Source organism: Anthonomus grandis, chromosome 2 (genome assembly GCF_022605725.1).
Source record: "Anthonomus grandis grandis chromosome 2, icAntGran1.3, whole genome shotgun sequence".
In the NCBI taxonomy this organism is placed as follows: Eukaryota; Metazoa; Arthropoda; class Insecta; order Coleoptera; family Curculionidae; genus Anthonomus; species Anthonomus grandis.
This window is the reverse complement of record NC_065547.1, coordinates 1,890,353-1,910,248: the sequence shown is the minus strand read 5'-3', so window position 1 is coordinate 1,910,248 and position 19,896 is coordinate 1,890,353. Positions and strand designations below refer to the sequence as shown.

The 19,896-nt window shown below is 31.1% G+C and overlaps 1 protein-coding gene across 6 annotated transcripts in view; it reads right to left on the bottom strand.

Moving 5' to 3' along the window:
• The window catches only part of LOC126750302 (A disintegrin and metalloproteinase with thrombospondin motifs 9-like), a 354,367-nt gene that overhangs the window by 53,902 nt on the left and 280,569 nt on the right, over positions 1-19,896 (bottom strand). For 5 of the 6 annotated variants that reach the window (XM_050459873.1, XM_050459877.1, XM_050459874.1 and 2 more), the window contains 5 exons: positions 15,153-15,442; positions 14,577-14,706; positions 14,442-14,517; positions 14,220-14,378; positions 9,678-9,824 (listed from right to left, as the gene is read on the bottom strand). In XM_050459873.1, the coding sequence (XP_050315830.1) occupies positions 9,678-9,824; positions 14,220-14,378; positions 14,442-14,517; positions 14,577-14,706; positions 15,153-15,442 (802 nt within the window). Of the gene's footprint in view, positions 1-9,677; positions 9,825-14,219; positions 14,379-14,441; positions 14,518-14,576; positions 14,707-15,152; positions 15,443-17,899; positions 18,147-19,896 lie in introns of those variants that run through there. The other variant, XM_050459879.1, reaches the window with a different exon arrangement.

The window sequence follows — 19,896 nt, the reverse complement described above, 5'->3', positions numbered from 1 at the left end:
GTATACTTCAAAATATTTTCCAGATATGCGCTATCAGGTCCCAACATTTTTTTAAGAGGTTATAAATTTTTAACCTTATTTTTTTAGGCTTTATGAAAGACCGACGCACTGTTGCGGGATCCTGTATATGAAATTTTTGATATATGACTTTTTTTATGTGAACTTCGTTTAAAAATGTTCCTATTATATAATTTTTTTAATTGAAGGATTTTTGTATGGCATGTCTTTTTTTTTGTGAGAAATTAATAGTGTTTCAAAAAATTTTTTTTTTCAAAAAACCAGTGGTCTTTCATCTATGGTCGGTATCCTCAAACTACTTCTCTATATTTACTTCTCTACTTATTTTTGGTTCATATTTAGACATCTTTGGCACATGACTAGTGCCATGCATATGTTAAGTACTCAAAAAGAGATTGTTTTATTTTAATTTTTAAGAAAATCAGTGTTTTCGGATCAACCCTTAAAATCAACTTTCCCATTAAAGAGTACCATGTCGATATATTTATTTACATTTTAAAGCAAATTTGGTGTATTTTCTTAACAAAAAAAAAATCGATAAATCCAGGTAATCCAGCCCCACAATTCCGATGGCTAAAAGCGGCCCTCACACGATCAGTAATACTAACAGTACTTGATATTGTCAGTATTTCATCAATATTTTGAAATTCACCTCACACTATCAATATTTCTATCAGTAACCTATACAATATTTAGTTTTGTTATGATTGTTCTTTCTCGTATTCCTCTTCTTCGAAAAAATGGACAATAAACAAAAAGCTTGTGTTGCCATTATATTGAACTGTACAAGTTTTAAACGCAAGAAGCAAAAGAGACGTTGGATGAAACAATGGATAGGTCAGCGTCAAAAATACACTCATTTAAATTTGTTAAATTTTATAAATAACACGGATCCAGATGATTATCGACACTATTTCCGAATGAGTAGTGATGTGTACAATGAACTTCTCAATCTCCTAATGCCTTTTATTACCAAACAGGACACAAACATGAGGCAAGCAATATCAGCAAACGAAAGCCTAGCGTTGACGCTACGAATTTTAGCTACTGGGAGATCGTTTGAGGATCTAAAATTTTCCTCTATCATTTCTCCTACAACCATAATTGAAATTGTGATGGAGGTTTGCCACGCCATAATTGAATTATTGGCAGACTACATCAAAGTAAGTAAACATTATTTTTACATAAAACAAAGTTTTTTTACAAGTTATTACAATTTATTTAAATGAACTTAAATATGTCTGTATAGTAGGAAGGTCTGTTGGTGATTGTGGTGCGTGTTCTGTTTGAAGGGCTTGTTAATGATTTCGGGATACATTTTGAAGCTCTAAATATCAGAGAAAAACAAACCACCGAGAAGGGACAAAACCGGGACCGATTTTTCTTGCGCATGTGCGAGCTTATTTGGTATACCTGTCTTATTGCCGGTCCCCTCCCAGCCGTCGGTTAGTCCGGTAATATTCGACGCCTACTTTAGTCTAGTCAAGTGTTGTCTGAATTTTTCTCTGTGTTTATTTTTTGTGTGTGTTGTCATTGTGCTCTTTATTTTATTAAAAACTTTTATAATATGCCTTATACCTGTGCTTTTCGTGGATGTCATTCAAAGACAGGGTGTGGTGTTTCTTTCTTTGCTTTTCCGCAGGAAGAAGATCGGTAAGTTCAACTTTTCTTTTAATTGTTTCCACTCAAAATAAGTTGTTTCTTTTTTTGTTTTTCGTAATTACAGGAATTCATTATTAATTTTTCATTAAATTCGTAATTACAGTAATATGAGGTATTTATTTATGCAGTAATTTAAAAAAAATACATAAATTTAGCTTTTGAATTAAACGTGTAATTTTATGACTTTCAGTACCAAGTTATGGCTGGCAGCTTGCTATAGAACAGACTTGTTTTCGATACCTAGAGAACAACTAACCAGGAACTATAAGCTCTGTGAGTACTATTTTGATGAGAAGTTTTATAGTGCAGGGCCCTCAAGAAAGCGTTTGTTACCTAACGCGTTACCAACATTATTTCCTAATCCCACAAAAAGGACTTGTGAAGGTGAACAGCTTGAGGAAGGACCGCCAAAAAAAGTCTCAAAGGAAAAGGACATAAAAATTCTATCAGGTTAGCTTTTGATGGGTTAACTTAACTATAATTTTTACCTACTAACTAATATTAATTTTATGCTTGAAACCCTATTTTGCACATAAAAATATATTTTGTATATATTATATTTCTTCTTTTTAGATATTTTAATACAGCCTGCAATTATGAAACCAGCAACGTTGGCCCAGCAAAGTATTGCCGAAAAAAATTCTCCTTATGACAGAACTAAGACGCCTGAAAAACACCCATTATTGGATATTTTTTCTGGTAAGATTCTCTTCTTTCAGTTTAGTAGGTTGGAATAAGATTTCAGTAAGAATGGATTATTCTTCAGAAAACCCTAATTAGTTTTATACCATTTTATAACAAGGCCCAGACAAGGTCTTGTTATAAAATGGTTATACAAGACTTGTCTGGGACAGGTACCAGGATTAGGATTAGGTACCAAAATGTCTGGACCCCATATAAAATGGGTAAAATAATACCCTTTGTCTTTGTTTCCATTTCTATGAAAACCAACCTCACAATCACTTATTTATAATTTATTTAAAGTTTGAAAACCAAATACATAGGTAGTTTTACCTGAGCAGAATTTCCAAATTTATTTTAGTTTACCATATAGTCTATCAGTTTTACTTTCTGATTTTATTCATATTAAAGATGTAAAGTTTTAAAATGTTAAAGCATTTTTTTATTATTTGCAGGCCCAAGCACTTCACAATATTCAGTGTGCGAGCCCCTCGGCAACCTCCTATCTATCGAAATAGATAAACCGTCCGAGAATTCTCCACCAGGCCTTCTTTCTCCGTCAGCTTCTACTCAGACTTCTTCTCAGCTGAGTAGTAACACTCCCCGAAAGCGAAAACTTCGACTGCAAATTAAAAAAATGAGAAAGTTTGGTGTAACTGCTAAAGCACGCCAAAAAGAAGATCCTGATGTAAGAGATTTTAACAGGTTATGTGACAAATTTCTAAGTAAACCTTTGGCATGTGTTATTAAAACTCATGTGGCACTAAAGGGCAAGAGACGCAAATCTCATAGATTTTCTATGGAATTAAAACAATTTGCCTTAACATTGCATTTTTTAAGCCCGAAGGCATATAAATTCATAGGTAGTTTGCTTACTCTACCAACAAAAAGAAGTTTGCATAGAATTACAGAAAATATTTCTTGCCAGCCTGGTATTAATAATGCAGTTTTATATAAAGCTCTTCAAATCAAACTTAACACCCTGCTTGAGCAAGACAAGCATTGCATTTTGTGCATTGATGAAATATCTTTAAAGGCTAATATTGCTTTTAACGTTACACAAGATAGAATTGTGGGATTTGCAGATCTTGGTGAACAAACCGAAGAACCATTTATTTGTAAAAATGCGTTAGTTATTATGGCTAGAGGATTATATTCTTCCTGGAAGCAGCCTTTAGCGTATTTTTTAGTAGGTTCACAATTAAAAGCCTCCAAATTAAAAACTATTATGGGCGAGCTTATTCCTAAATTACTGGAAATTGGACTTAAAATAGAAGGTATTGCTAGTGATATGGGGTCAAATTTTATTGAACTTTCTAAATTTTTAGGTGTGACACATGAAAACCCAGAATTTCAATTCGGAGACCAAAACTTGTTTTATATTTTTGATCCATGTCATCTAGTCAAAGCAACAAGAAATAATCTATTTAATCATTCATTTCACTTTGACGAAAAAAAAACATCATGGACTTTCATAAATGATTTCTATCGTGCAGATAAACAATAGTTTTATAGATGTGCCCCAAAGTTGACAGATTCCCATATATGTCCCTCAGCATTTGAAAAAATGAAAGTAGGTCTCGCTAGCCAAGTTCTTAGCCATACTGTGGCAAGTAGGATGAATACATATGTAACTGTAGGTGCACTCCCTGCCGATGCATTTGGAACCATAGAGGTAATTGAGAAATTCAATAACCTCTTTGATTTATTAAACTCAATATCCTTGGGAGATCCTTGTAAATTTAAAAATGTTTATGATGGATCACCATACCAAATAGAATTTTTCCATGAGATGTTACTTTTTTTAAACAAATTAAAAATTTGTAACTCTAGCAATAAAGATATCACAAATTCTGTGAAATTTCGTAATTGCTGGATGGTTACAATCAGAAGCACGATAAAAATATGGGAAAAGTTATCAACATTGGGTTACAAGTATCTTAAGACTAGGAGGTTAAATACAGATTGTATCGAAAACTTCTTTGGTGCTGTAAGGCAGCAAAGTGGGAATAATGTTAATCCAACACCACTGCAATTCCAAAGAGCGTTTAAAAAGCTGTTCTGTCAGAATTACTTACATTCGGAAAGAATGAATTGTAAAAATGATTTGGATAGTATATTGATGAACGTCAAATCCATCAATATACCCGAAATTTTCAATGAAAAAAAATTTGAAGTTGCAAAAGGTATTGCACTTCAAAACTATAGTTATAGGACCGACCATATTCCCACAGAAAATGCCTTTCGGTATGTTTGTGGCTATATTATGAAAAGAGCACTTGAAGTTCATATTAACTGTGATACCTGCACCAATTTCGGCAAAATGTGTGATGAAATGGATATAAATAGATTATTTCTTCATTTTAAGGCTTATAATTCCAGTATATGTAACTTTGGTGGCTTACAATCTCCTCCAGAAGAGTTTATTTCATATATATTTAAATTAGAGGAAATATTCAATTGTAATTTTGAGAAAATGTGCATAAACCAGGGAATATCTAACAATTTATTTAACATAATGAAAACTATTAATTATGAACACCCTTGTGCACATTTTCCAAAAACCTTTATCTTAAAATTATTTATAAGGTTGAAAATATTTTACACCATTAAATATAATAATAGGGTCTTAAAAACAAATAAAGATAAAAATGTTCGAAAACTAAAAATTTTGCGGAATGTATAAATGTACCTAGGTTTAATTCAATTATTGCCAATGTATTTTTGTGTTTCATTATACAATGAGCCAATATTATTCCCTGAAAAAAATAAAAGTTTGTTTAGAAGATTTTTTGTTTTACATTATTTATCCTAAATGGTAATTTTTATAGTTGGCACTATACCGGCTACTACCGGCACTATAGTTGGCACTATGACACAGAAAAAAGGGAACACGCAATAACTTTTTATTTTTCAAGATAAACAAATGAAATTTGGTATGTCAATAGAATGGTTATAAAGGCATATTTTGACGTATTCAATTGTTTTATCTTGAAAAATAAAAAAGTTGTTGCGTGTTCCCTGTTTCCTGTATCACCCGGTATAGTTTAGGTATACCTATAACTTAACTATACCAACAGTAAAATAATGTAATAGTTTTGATTTCAAATTCCCAATAAAAATTTTAATCTATTAATTGTCGTATTTCTCTCCGTGTACGGAACTATTAAATTGCCAAAACGATTTTTCTCCGTTACTTTATATGTAGCGCCAGTCATTTAAGCCCGCTCAAGGTCACCAAAATTGGACCCCAGAAAATCAACGGTAAATGCGGGTTTTGTCGCTTCTCGGTGGTTTGTTTTTCTCTGTAAATATTGTCGATTTTGACTAACGTTGTGTACTTCATCCAATGGCATTGGTGGAGAGAACATGGGCGTTGAAGTGTAACTATAGTTGCAACTGGCGGATGATAAACTTTGAACTGATGGTGCTCCTGAATATACATCAACAAAATTTGCTTCGTCACAATTTATTTTGACGGAGCTTTAAAAGAATATCATTTATGTATTTCTCCGCCAACCTTCGTTGTTGTGGGTCAATAAGACTTTTCAACTTTGCTTCCCAAATTTTTCCAATGGGATATTCATCGTCTTTAGTTAGATATTCACGCGCCATGGATAATAGCTGCTGACGATCTTGGTTATCCTGGTTTCCAGTAGCTTTTTTTTGTTGCTTTCTCAGTTCTATCAGTGCCTTCTTTTTGTTGAATGTCTTCAGAACGCTGAAACAATAGGAAACAGATCAATGAATTAAATGCTTTGTTTTTTTAGATACCATTAACCGGAGACGAATGGGAGAAAACAGCAAAGGACTTTGGGGCAAAGTGGCAATTTTGGAGCTGCCTTGGGGCAATAGACGGAAAACACGTTTACATTATTAAACCAGCGAATTTCGGGTCAAGGTACTATAATTATAAGGGCACCCACAGCATTGTTTTGATGGTGATTGTAGATGCTAATTATAATTTTATAATGGTTGATGTTGGTACTAACGGACGGGTATCGGATGGAGGAGTTCTTTACAATACCGATTTTTGGGAAATGTTCCAAAACAATCGGTTGAAAATTCCTGATGCCTCAAAACTGCCAAATACCGACGAAAAATGTCCTTACGTTTTTATAGGGGATGATGCCTTTGCGCTGAGCGAATATTTATTGAAGCCATTTAGCCAAGAGGATTTATCAGTGACAAAGCGGATTTTTAATTACTGATTGTCACGGGCTCGCCGAGTAGTTGAAAACGCATTTGGCATACTACTTACTCGATTTGGTGTATTTCAAAAAGCTATAAATTTATCACCTGAAAAGGCCACCGTTGTTGTTTAGCCTGCTGTTATCTACACAATTTTTTAATGAAAACAGCAAATACAAATAATTATTATATTAACATATTAAATGTAGGAAACAGGGGACGTCGTTATCGGCACAGACAGATCCGAACATACATTGAATGAGCTTCGTTTAGGATCATATCGAAATGCATCAAAAAACGCTAAGCAAGTTAGGGAACGCTTTAGGAACTACTTAAATAAAGAGTGGCAAGTGGATTGGCAAAGAAAAATATTAAATTTAACTTAATCGAAATAGGTATTTTGGTTTGTTTAAAAAATGTAAAATGTAACTTTCCTGTTCCAATAAAACACCATTTACTTACCTCATTTTGTTTTATTGATCTTCTTCCTTTCTCCGAAATTTCAACATCTGATAAAAACTAAAAAAGTTCATAAAATATCCACGCCCAGTTCGTTCATACACACTTTCAGCACTACTACCAGTGCGCTTAGAGTCTTTAATTTTCTTCAATTCCTTCCTGTAATTACTACGTAGTGTATTAATTTGCTTTTTCACATCTTCACAATAGTGGCTTGTGCCTTTAAACGTACATAAATTTGAAGCAAAGCTTCGTATCCGCGTCTTTTTTTGTCTCGATCGAAATACTCTCTCAATGTGATATTCCACAACTCTGGCATTGACTTATAAGCTGCAATAAACCTCTTTAATATTGATTTTCTTGTTTTATCTTCTTCAGAAGCTTCCATGATGCCTCGATGACTTCACTTGAAATACTAAATTACTTTACTGCGCTCGGACGATCAATATTTTCATCAGTATTTTGGCTCCGCCTAAATACTTTCAGGACCCCGAGTATTATCAGTATACTGAAAGTATTATCAGTATAAAGTCCATCAGTATTTGCCCTCACACGATCAGTACTATTGTCAGTATTTCGAAATACTGTCAGTAATACTAATCGTGTGAGGGTCACTTTAAAGGACGGCGAACCGATCACGGATTTTTCCACCGACCCCTTTTACAAAATAATATCGGCTAGACTAGAGGACGGAGGCAGTTATCGATGTATCGCCTCAAACAAGATCGGATCGATTTTAAGCGAAGAGAACAAGATCATCGTTGCATGTAAGTAGTGTGAGGCGTTCCTTAATTCCTCACTAGAAAACATACAAGTAAGACCTGGATAATTGCAAATACATACGCAAATTACTGAATAAGTTTAAAACTTATAAGAATTATTTTACCAGATCTGGAAAATGTAAAAAAAAACATTGAAATATAAAATGTCTAAAAAATATTAAGATTGATAAATAATAGCAAATGTAACTATTCTGGAAGAGTTTAAATTTCGAAAAAAGCGTACGCTAAATTAATTTATTTTAAATAGCTAAAAAACATACAAAAATGTTACTTTAAAAACAAAATAAGAAGTTAAAATACCTGGATTTTTTAAAAATTAATAATTACCTCAAGTAAATCATTATACTTAAATCTTATTGAATTTATATTAAATTAAATATAACGAAAGGTATAGTTAAAGATTTAAGTTCATATTTCTTTTAAATGCGTGACATAATACCCAATAAAATAAGTAACTTATTATTTAAACTATTAAACCCTTTTTGTCTCTCCCAAATAAACGCCTAAAAAGGGATATTTTAACCTTAGCTCCCTAAAACTTAATAAATAATATAGTGACATTATTTCCCAATTATACGACAAAAAAATTCAGGTTATACATACTTTTTTTTTAAACCTATACCCTCCTGAAAAAGCTTAATTTTTAAGTGATATTAGGTCTCAAATAGCAAATAAAAAAAAAATTGAAAGTGTCAAAAAAATATTGAAATTTACGGAGAAAGCCATAGGAACATATTAGAAATAACTTAATAAAATATTTTAATTCCTGAACGAATGTAAATTACTAAAAGAGTTTAAAACATGTAAGAATGTTCTTACAGTAATTGCAAATTGCAAGTTACTGAAATAGTCTAAAATAAAATTACTTTAGATGCCTGGAAAGAATAAATAAATTACTTAAAAAATTTGAAAATAACTAAAAAAATACGCATTAATATTAAATTACTTAAAAATATACATAAAAGTACCTTTAAACGATCGTAAACTATAAGAAAATTACTTTAAATACTAGGAAAAAATTCAAATAGTAAAAAAACCTAAAAAATATAAAAAATTAGATGTGTTACATGCTATACTTTGTCAACACTTTAAAACATTATATTTAAATTTTACGTAAAATTTGTACCTAGTAATTTTTATTTTACCATTGAATTTTGCATGTCCAAACTATTCTGGTTTCAACAATCATTTTTTCCATAATCTTACGTGGATTCATTACACACTAATAAATCGATCGCGTAAGATTTTTTCATTCAAGACTTTTAAATTCACATTTAAACTTCTGAAATTATTACTGCCATATTTTGAATACTCTCATTAGGAGAGACCATCAGTGCGACCAATCATGGGTTTTTTGGATCATATTCCAAATGTAGTGGCCACAATGAACACTTCATATATGACTATAGATTCGGTGAAAAACAAACTTAAAAATCTGCCTCGACATTTCGCAATGTTCTTAAATAAATAAAAAATTAAAACAATTAAAGTTAAAGAAATCGACAGTACTAAGAAGAGATTTCTTTTGTCGCCTACCGCGGAGGCGATAAAGGAATTGTCAGGTGCGCTTTCAATGAAAACGCCTTTTAGGGATCTCGATCACCTACTTTTTACCTTAGTTTTTTTCTCATATAAATGATGTGACAATGAAGAAGAATAATGTATGATTGTTGTGCAATTTGTCTGAACCCGAATGACAAAAAAATCAGTGTGTATTTTTATTACAAGTCCTCAATAAAAACGAGATTTTACTACGTCAATTAGTTCGCAATAAAAAGAGATAAACGATGCAATAAAAACAAACTGGACAAATTGTAAAAGTGGTACAGTAAACCAGACTTTAATGGTTATATACTAGAAGTAGCACAAATTAGATCTACTTACGATACAAAATCGGTAACAAATTGCCTGGAACAACGAGACCAGGTAAACGGTTTTGATTCCTGTGTTGGAGTCCTGGTCATAATATGATTGGGATGTTGGACGTTTGCGTTATGTACTGTACACTTTGTATCGTCATCATGTACCATACTGAAAAAAAAAACAATTTACAAAATTTTGAAAACTCTTTCGCTACATCCCTCTATAAAATACTTCGTATAGCAGTACTTAAGACGAATATAGCACACATGCACAGATTAAATATCGACGGCTAAAGTACGGTACCTCGTAAGTCGCAAAAGGGAAATTTTACAGGAGAGAGTAAAAACTGTTTTAAATACTCAGGATAGATACTACCTTAATATTTTTAGTATATTCATAAATAGAAAAGCTCTATTTTTTGTTTTGTGAAAAATGAATAGGCAAAAACCTTTTCTTTTAAATTTTAGAGCTTTTTACGAGCTCCCGTATTTTTTTTTTTGGTCAGTTACGAGGTACTGTAATGGTTATTTAAAAACGATAATACAGAACAAGACGTTTATTTTAAATAAACAAAATACAAAAATCGATTTTATAAAAACTTGAAATATTGCAAAGAAAAAATATTTATAGAACACATAGGTACACGTAAACTACTTTATAAATTGACGAAATTTTAGAAAAACTAATGATTAAAAACCAAAAAATAACAACAAAGTTGACATGGTCTGATAAACTTAAACTCAACATAAAAAGATTCTAAAATGAAAAGATTGAAAAGCCAATGCTATAATGCCAAGACTTTACTATGTTATATTTTCCTTTTTGTGGGGCAATTGATCATAATATGCCCAGCAGTCTTGGGGAATAACTTCTTTTATTGCTTGAAGATCCAATCATTTTTTTTTTGAAATGGGCAATGGTGAGTCAAACAGTTGGGGAAATGTCGCATTTCTTAATTCCACTTTGGATGTTCTTACCGGTATAGCTTGGAACTCATCTCCATAATTAGTTTTGTAGAAAATTTGTCCGTTTTCGTAACTTAAAACTCTGATGTCAGTAACTTTCTTATTTAGGGTGGGTCTTATGGATTTATATTTTAATAATGGTTGATAACCATAATTTAAAAAAAAACTCATAATTCATGTTCTGTACTTGGTAAGGATTTTTTGGTCTCGATTCTTTGGTAATACAATGATAATCACTAGGTAAATAAATGTCTTTGTGCTTTAGGTTGGTCTTAATTGCAGCGTGAACTAAGTCACACTCCATTTGAGTGTGACCCTTTTCTAGAAACTTTTGTTCAATCACGACCTCGTATTTTTCAGATAAATGAAGCAAGGCATTGGACATAATACAGTTTCGGTTCCGAGCTGTACATCCATCTGAGTAAATAACAATGGAATCTTTGTTAGAGTTTTGGAAAAAGTTTGTTTCTAAAAAATGTACCAGGAAAGCGTACGTAGCTGCTTGTCCATCCGCTTGTGTTTCGTGAAACCAGTAGCAAGCAACGTCTCAATTATTTAAATTGTAGATTGTAAAATTGTGACTACATAGCTTAGTCCTATAGTATAAAGCACTAGCTGCTAAATATGGAGCTAATTTAACAGCCTGAACATTCATTGTAACAATATGGCAAAATCCTGAATTTGCTAATTCCTTGTCAGCCTGTTTAGATTTCCTGGCTTCTTCTTTTTTAGTTAGGTGAACTTGGTATTCTTCCTCTGAAAGGTTATTATTCTTAAATCTAAAACACGTATCACACTGATCCTTGCGCGGACGGAAAATAGATAAGTTCATCTCTTTAGCTGCTTGTTGTAATGACACAATTGATTGCGGGATCCTGTTGACTTCCTTACATTTTTGTTGATATGCTCGATGTAATTGTGCAAAAGATTGAAACTGTTGCTCCAAGTAAAGGCGGTTTGTATCCTTTCTGCGGTAGTGAGAAGGAAGTTTGTGAAGGGAATTTAAAAACTCTTTGAGAAAGACTGTGTCTTCTTCCTGATAATTGATTGAATTTTTTTTGATACTCCTATTAACTTCAACACTAGCTGTCAAGCCATTTTCACTTTTCATAGACCATTTTCTAACAGACCATTCTCTCAAACCAGTCGTTCGCAAATACATTGTTTTGCAAACTGGAACCTTTTCGTATCCCAAAGTTAAAGAATACTCCAACGTGGATTTGCGTCTTGATGCATCTTCAGTCTTTTTTGGTCTAGTGAGTTGGACAATAGAAACAGATTGTGATACAAAAGCTTTTCTTTGATCCCATGACATATCAGACCAGAATTTACTAAAAATTTCTTTTTGTTTTTCCTCAGATACTAAAAAGCATTTTCGTTTCTGTGCTTCCTTAGTTACTCTTTGCGTACAATTACAACGTAATCCTAAAACTCTCTCACTTCTTGATATATCATGGAAAGTGTTTTTTTGTCCTGCAGGTTTTCTATATCCTACATATTGCTTGCCAGTAAGTCTTAGCTTTTGGTTCACTTCTCGTTTTCTTGTTCCTAGTTCTTTTTTTTATTTGTAATATTTTGCAATATATGGCCACTGTCATTACTTGTTTCTGAGTTATCACTTTTACAACGAAGTCTGAATTGGAAGATACGTCATGGTCTTCGTTTACTGTATTTTCGTCATTAGGTATGTTTTCAGTTAGTATTTTATTTTTAATCGGATTGTCATTTGCAAAAATGGTTTCATTTGTCATGCTATTTTCTGATAATATAAGTTCTTTATTTTGGTATTTACTTTGTTTGTTAGGTACTTCCTCATGAAACAATACGTCGTTTTCTGTATTGTTTAAAGAGAGAATTGAGTTGTTCATGTTGTTCATGTTCCCACTCGCGATTATATTTACAAATTTTAATGTTGGGTCATTCTCCATCATGGTTTCTGCGGAAATCTCTTGATTTGGTTCATACAAATTAATGACAATGTCATTTTCAACCAAGGAGTCGTTACAAAATACCAAGTCGGCATCATTAATCATTTGAACAATGTTTTCGGGTGTTCATCTAAGAAATTATTGTCGATTGAAATATTGTTTAGGTCATCAAATGTAGTGATCACGTCTAAACTTGCACTTGAAGTTGGTGCAGGTTCAAGATCTTCATGCTGATTTTCTATAAATTTTTTCTCTGCTAGTTCAAGTATTTTTTTTATTCTTGAAGTCATTTAACAGCAGTTATAGCTAAAACAAAAATCTATTTTTAACTAAAACATTAATGAAGGTGTATAAAAAACCAATAAAAAGTTGTAAAGTAATTGTGTGTTAAATATTAAATACTGCTTTTACTTACCAAAATTGTTCACAGGAATACCAACGAAACCTCAACACCATGGCACAATTATTATGGCTGACTAACAGAAGTTACGAGGTATCGTTACAAATATATTGAGTTTGCATGTCGCTACTTACGAGTTCTCGCTTTTGAAAATTAATGGAAGTCAAATACGAGTTATCGATTTTAGCCGTTTAAAAATAAAATAAATAATGAATGAGCTTAAACTATTTATCATTAGATGGCGGATAGTGTCCTTTACCGGAATATTATATTATCTCAATTTTGACAAAAATGCGACTTACGAGGTACCGTACTTTAACCGTCGATATAACTAATTAATCTGTGGCACATGTTTTTAAAACTTACTCCGTCTTTTTCGTAGTTTTTATGAGTTTAAAATATTTGTAAGCCTCTGCACGATAGATTTAAGTAGTGTAATATTTTAGTAGTTGAATTTATTATTACTCAGGTTGACGTTATAGAGGGTGTCCCAAAAATCAATGATAAGCCGAAAACAGGAAATACACCAGGTGCTCAGAGATTCAAAAAATATTAAACAAAAAATCTCTATCTTGAGTACTTTTAAAATTATAAACATTCATAGAAAACCAAAAAAAAAAAAATGACACCCCTTGTTGATTTTTTTAGTAGTGTGGTTACAAATTTTTGAATTTCTTAACATTTTTTTTTAATGTAACCCTGAATACAAAACTTCCAACACAACTGTTCATATTTTTAAGAATAAATCAAATTTTTGCTCAACTTTTATTGAAAATTGTGTGTTTTGACCATTATTTTCTAACTTTAACTAACTGTCAACTCTGAACAAGTCAGTCAAGTCTGAACAAATTTAGATAAACAAACATTCTTCCAATTTTCTCGAAAACGAATCGACCTATTTAAAAAAAAATCAAACGTCAAAATAAAAGACCTTTTAAATAAGCTATTACTCGATACCCCTTGCCATTAAAAATTTTTAAGGGGATGACCCTGGGGGGCAGAGGGTGAAATGGGGTGAAGCAATTTTAGGTTAGAAAGTTGTTCCCCTTGACAAACCTTTTGACGTATTTCGGCGATTTTTTTTAAACAGTGGTTTTCGATAAATCCGTGGTGGGAAGTTTTCAAATGAACACCCTGTATATTTCTAAATAGAAATTATATTTCTAATAAAAAATATAAAATAGAAATGGTACTATGTGTTACGCACTGTCATTGGATGTTTCTGTGGAGTATATTTAATAAATAAATTCACTTAAAAACTCAAACTGACCTTAAAGTGTGTCCAAACTCGTGGGCAATAGTATAAGAAGTGAACAATCCTTTATCCTTTACTATAGCGCAGCCCGCTGATGCACTATCACGACATAAAGAGGCCACCTCAGCTACTCCTAAGGTGTTACAGGTTTTATCATCGGCGCATATCGGGTGTCTAAGGACAAACAAATAAAAAAGTACAAGTCTGATCTTAACAATTAGTTAAATATTTTCTTACCTGGTAAGAAGGACAGCTACATTATGCTTATCCTGAATATTCTTCTGTTTCCATTCGCAAAATTCCCTTATAAGCTCTTAAAAATAAATTAACTTATAATTAACAGATAAGGCAATTAATATACGTACTACTTACCCTTAGAAACTTTATACTTCAAGGAAGATTTATTATAAAATTCGGGAATGGGACGTTCCAAAATTCGGATATGCACCACAGCGACATTGATAGCGTTCCCAATGGAAGGCTCTTTATACAAAAGTGCCACCTAACAACAAAAATAATCATTAACTTCAATTACATTCCAATCAAATGTCATATTTACATTACATTATGTTATGCTAAGTACAGCTTATTTTAATAATAGGTAATGGAGGCACCTTGGGAACTAAGCCCCTGTATGTGCATTTTTAGTATTCATTTAAGTATTATAATAGTAGATACTAACATAATTAAAATAATACTTAAATTTTTTCATAGTGAGGTGAAATATACATTTTACAGCTGAAGCAAAACTTGTTAATGTTTTTATATTTGATGGCCTATTTTTGAAAAAAAATGTAGCATCAAATTTAATGTTACATTAATTTTAGATCTAAATTTAGAGGAATGATTAATGCTGTCTTACTTTGCAATTTAAGCAAGTTAAAAACAAGTGATCTTATGTTAGGAATTGAATGTAAATGTTAATTTAATGTTCAGAGTCACACTTACATGAGACATCAATGTTAAAATGTATTTGGTCAACTCCTGATGGGTCCTGTGAAACTCCAGCATGGTACTATCGGCCACAATCAAGGCCCTTAGGTGATACACATTCCCGACGTCAGAATATGCAGCATAATCGCTTTGTCTGGTGTTCCTTTTGCTCTCCTCCTCGGTGATTTGCCTACGGTTAATTATGTCATAGAAAATGTCATTTCTGGCATAGTGTCTCAGGTCCCGCTTTGTGCGATTAATGTGAGAGGTGGCTTCTCTGAAGTCATCTTCGATTATGTGGCCCTCTAGAATATTAAGAAAAAAAAAACGTAAAATGGAATTTAATACTATTGCAGAATATAAATGTTTCAATCAAAATTATAATAAAAACCAAATTTTAACCAAAAGAAGGCAGGTAGAATATATACAAATGCCAGTGTTTTAATATTTGGGAATTAAGTGTTTCAACGAAGCTGCTCTTCTACAAAAGAATCTTCAATTGAGTAGGTTAATAAAGGAGCTTAGTTTCATTAAGTGTTGACTATATTGACTATATTAATTTTGGAATATTTTATTTCTGCTATGTTAGATCAATTTTGGAGTATAGGTCAGTTTTTAGCTTCAAACATGACCAAAATAAACTGCTACTTTTAAAAGTGGATATCAGTAGATGAGGGACAGTTTAAATTGGTCTACACTAGAGTTAAAAAGAATGCAGTAATAAATTAGTTGTTGTCACTTTTTAAACTTAAAATTTCTTCTCGAAATATCAGACAGTCTAAAACTTTTTAAATACCTTTTTCAATAATATACAATATCTTCGATTATTTGAATATTTTAATTAAAATTGTGCCTCAATACTGCCTGGACTAATTTAATAATGTTCCAATTAGATTATTTTATAAAATTAGGAAGTTGGGACTTGGTTTCTTTAACATTTCAAGCACTTTAATTAAAGGTTCAGTTAGATTGACGAGCATTTAATTTCGCTTGAGAATTATAGGACCAGGTATGATTTACTTTTTTTCTATTGATTATCTTAAACTTGTTAAATAGAAAAAAATAAAATAATAATTAAATAATTATTATAATTAAAAACAATTTAATCCCTTATTCAATGCTTTAATTTTTAACTTAATACTTAGTTTTACTATTCCAGGCAGTTGAGCCATAGATTATTATAAATTTCAGGCATTTTAACCAAAATTATACCTCAAGTACCTTGACTAATTATTCAACACATTAATGATACTTAAATTAGAATTATTGTAAAATTCCAGTCAATTGAACATCAAATTTTTTAGAATTTTAAATATTTTAATTTGAATTGTTCCTTAACTGCCTGGACTATTAAATTTATTCATTAATAAAGCCTAAATTGAATTATATTGCAATTTTAGGAAATTTAACAATGGGTCTTATAACATTTCATGTAGCTTAATTAAAATTAAACCTCAAGTGCCTCAACTAATTAATTAATTTATTACTGAAGTTCATATTAAATTATTTTATAATTCCAGGCAGTTGAGGCAAGGAATATTAAACTTTTCAGACATTGTAACTAGAATTAGGTATATCTCAACAACCTTGGCTAATTATTTACCTTATTAATGACACTTAAACTAAAATTATTTTAAAATAATTGTAGGCAATTGAATCTTACATTTTAGATATTTTATTCAGAATTATGCCTCAACTCCCTGGACTAATAAATGTATTTATTACTAAAGTTTCAATTGAATTATTTTATAAATTTAGGAAGTTAGGCTTTATATTTTATAATATTTTACGCAGGATAATTAAAATTAAACCTCAACTGCCTCGACTAATATTTATCATTGAAGTTCAAACTAAATTATTTTATAATTCCAGGCAGTTGAGCCATAGATTATTAAAAATTTCAGGCATTTTAACCAAAATTATACCTCAAGTACCTTGACTAATTATTCAATACATTAATGATATTTAAATTAGAATTATTGTAAACTTCCAGTCAATAGAACATCAAATTTTTAGAATTTTAGATATTTACATTCGAATTGTTCCTTAACTGCCTGGACTATTAAATTTATCCACTAATAAAGTTTAAATTAAATTATTTTAAGAGTGTAGAAAGTTCTGCCACAAATTTTATCACATTTCAGGCAGTTTAATTAAAATTAAAACTCAACTGCTTTGACTAATTAATTTATTTATTATTGAAGTTTAAATTAAATTATTTCATAATTCCAGACAGTTGAGCCATAGATAATTGAACATTTCATGCTAAAATTGTACCTTGACTAATTAACTAACTAATAATGCTTACATTAGAATTATTTTAAAATTCCAGGCAATTAATAATTGTACCATGGTTTTTAAATTTTTTGGAAATTTTAATTAAAACTGTACCTCAATTAGCTGAACTAGAAAATGTATCCATCAATAAAATTGAAAATAAATTATTTCATAATTTCAGCATATGAAGGGGAAATAAATCAGTTCGATTCTAAACTTACTACTTTTAAGCAAAAACTAAAACAAATTCTGTCAATGGTTCTTTCAATAATGGTCTTGTTAATAATTTCTGATTGTGTTAGATGATTTACTTTCCTTACAATGATTTTGAGTGGTTTTTATTTAAATTGAGTGATATGGGATATGATGTATTTCACAAAACTTGTATGTAATTTAGTATACTGTTATAATTACAATGTAAATGGATTCCATTAATAAAAAATAAGTTATTTGTATACAAATATTAACTAATAGGTAATACCTACATACAATGGAATTTACGAAAAAATAGCTTAGTTCTTGCTAGTTATCTCGCCGCCCAAGGCACAACACCTGGTATAATAAATCCGTTGATCCATCGCAATTCCCTCATGTGTGTGTATGTTTATCATTTCATGATGCGGAGGCCAAATTAGACTTTTAGATCGATCTGAAATCGCCCATTAGCTGCCGGTACGTACCGACTATTACCTTTTAAATTGTACATTTGCATACAATCGAACTTTTATTTATTAATTTAAAACGTTTTAAACATTTTTTGCTATTGTTTTTGTTCTAAAATCTGACAGCTGTCACTTACCTGGCAAAACGTCAAACGCTTATCTGTCATTTGTCATAAATGTCATAGAGGGTGGCCTCTGTAGACAGCAAAATGAACCGCGATATTATCAAACGGTTTTTTATATCACTTTTGCCAAAAGTGATTAGAGCAAAAACGTGATTTTTATAAGTTAGCAAATGTTTTTTAAATAGTATAGTTCAATCGAACTCAATGGTTTGCTTTGCTAAGATTTCTTAGGAATGGAAAACAAGATCGGCTATTTAACTTGACAAGTGACAGGTTTGACATTGGCAGCCAACGGACCAACGGATTTTATTTTATATACTATTTATTTATTGATGTAATAATTCATGAATTTGTAATATGTGAATACAAAGCGAACTAGTGGGGAATTTTGTAAATACCGTGCATTTATGAATACATTTATTTATTTTGCAGTTATTATAAAGTGTTATTATATTGTGGTTGAGTTGTTTTGCTTGGTTTTTCATCCAAGGTTAAAGCCCAAATAAGTTTTCAGGCTCTTTAGAGTGTGAAACTATAAATTTTATGGTTATAGTAGAAGTATGACCATCAAAAAAGGCCTCTTTTATTAAGAAACCCTTAATTTTATTAAGCCCCTACTAAATATAATAATTGAAATATCAATTTATTTATATAACCTCTCAAGTGAATTCATTTATCAAATTATAGACCTTTTTCTTAATATATATATTTCCTGTTTGTTATTCATAATACCTTATTTTTTAAAAATAAGCACCATTCAAAGTCATTTCTTCCTGCAAATTACGACTAAATTACAGATTCCTGTAGTTAAACAATGAAAAGTAGTCCTGGTTTAACGGTGTATTTATAGATGGCAGCGGGGCATTGAAAGATGAAACCATTGTGGTGTTTTGTTGTTGATTATTTAACGTTTGTTAATTGGAGGTTGTTTGTTATATGGAATAAATGTTTAAAAAGAAGAACTGTTGAATTATTTCAAAACAAAGAAACTCTATTCCCAAGCATGCCGCATTGTACCAAATCTGTTCATCACCTAACCCTATTTTTTGATATGTCAATGTCATTTGTCATTACTATTACAATAGACCAGTTAATACAGTTGACTAGCTAAATACTACAACCATGACAGCCTAAAGCTTCATTCTGACCAGGGCGAATTTCGCAGATTTTTGACAGGCAATTTTTATCTCGTACATTCGCATATTTTTTCCCATACACATCAAATAGAAATTCGTCTACGCGAAAAAGCGGATATTCGCAAAAAAGTTCGCAACGATTTCAACTATTTTGCGAATTTCTTCTGTCAGCTGTCATTAATTGTCAGTTTTTTCTTTGTTATAGTTATGATTTATTTATTTCAACCTCTAAATAGAAAACAAGAAATGGTTGTTTTTTATTCAAAGATTTTAACTATTTGTTTTGTGTCGTGTGACCTCTGTGCAAAAACTAACGTAAATAACAAAGTACAGGAACAATAATCAATAATGGAATACGAAGACCTAAATGGTGATACCCAAGTAACATATAGGCCGTAAATAATAATTTCTGGTGTTTTATATATTTATGTGACATTTGTAAGAAAATGGTCAAAATTAGCTCCCTGTGCCAACTTTTTTAGGTACAGACTTTGGATGAGACTGCAGGAGGCGGCAAGTCTACGGTTTTTATGAAACATATGAGTTAAAAAATTATAAT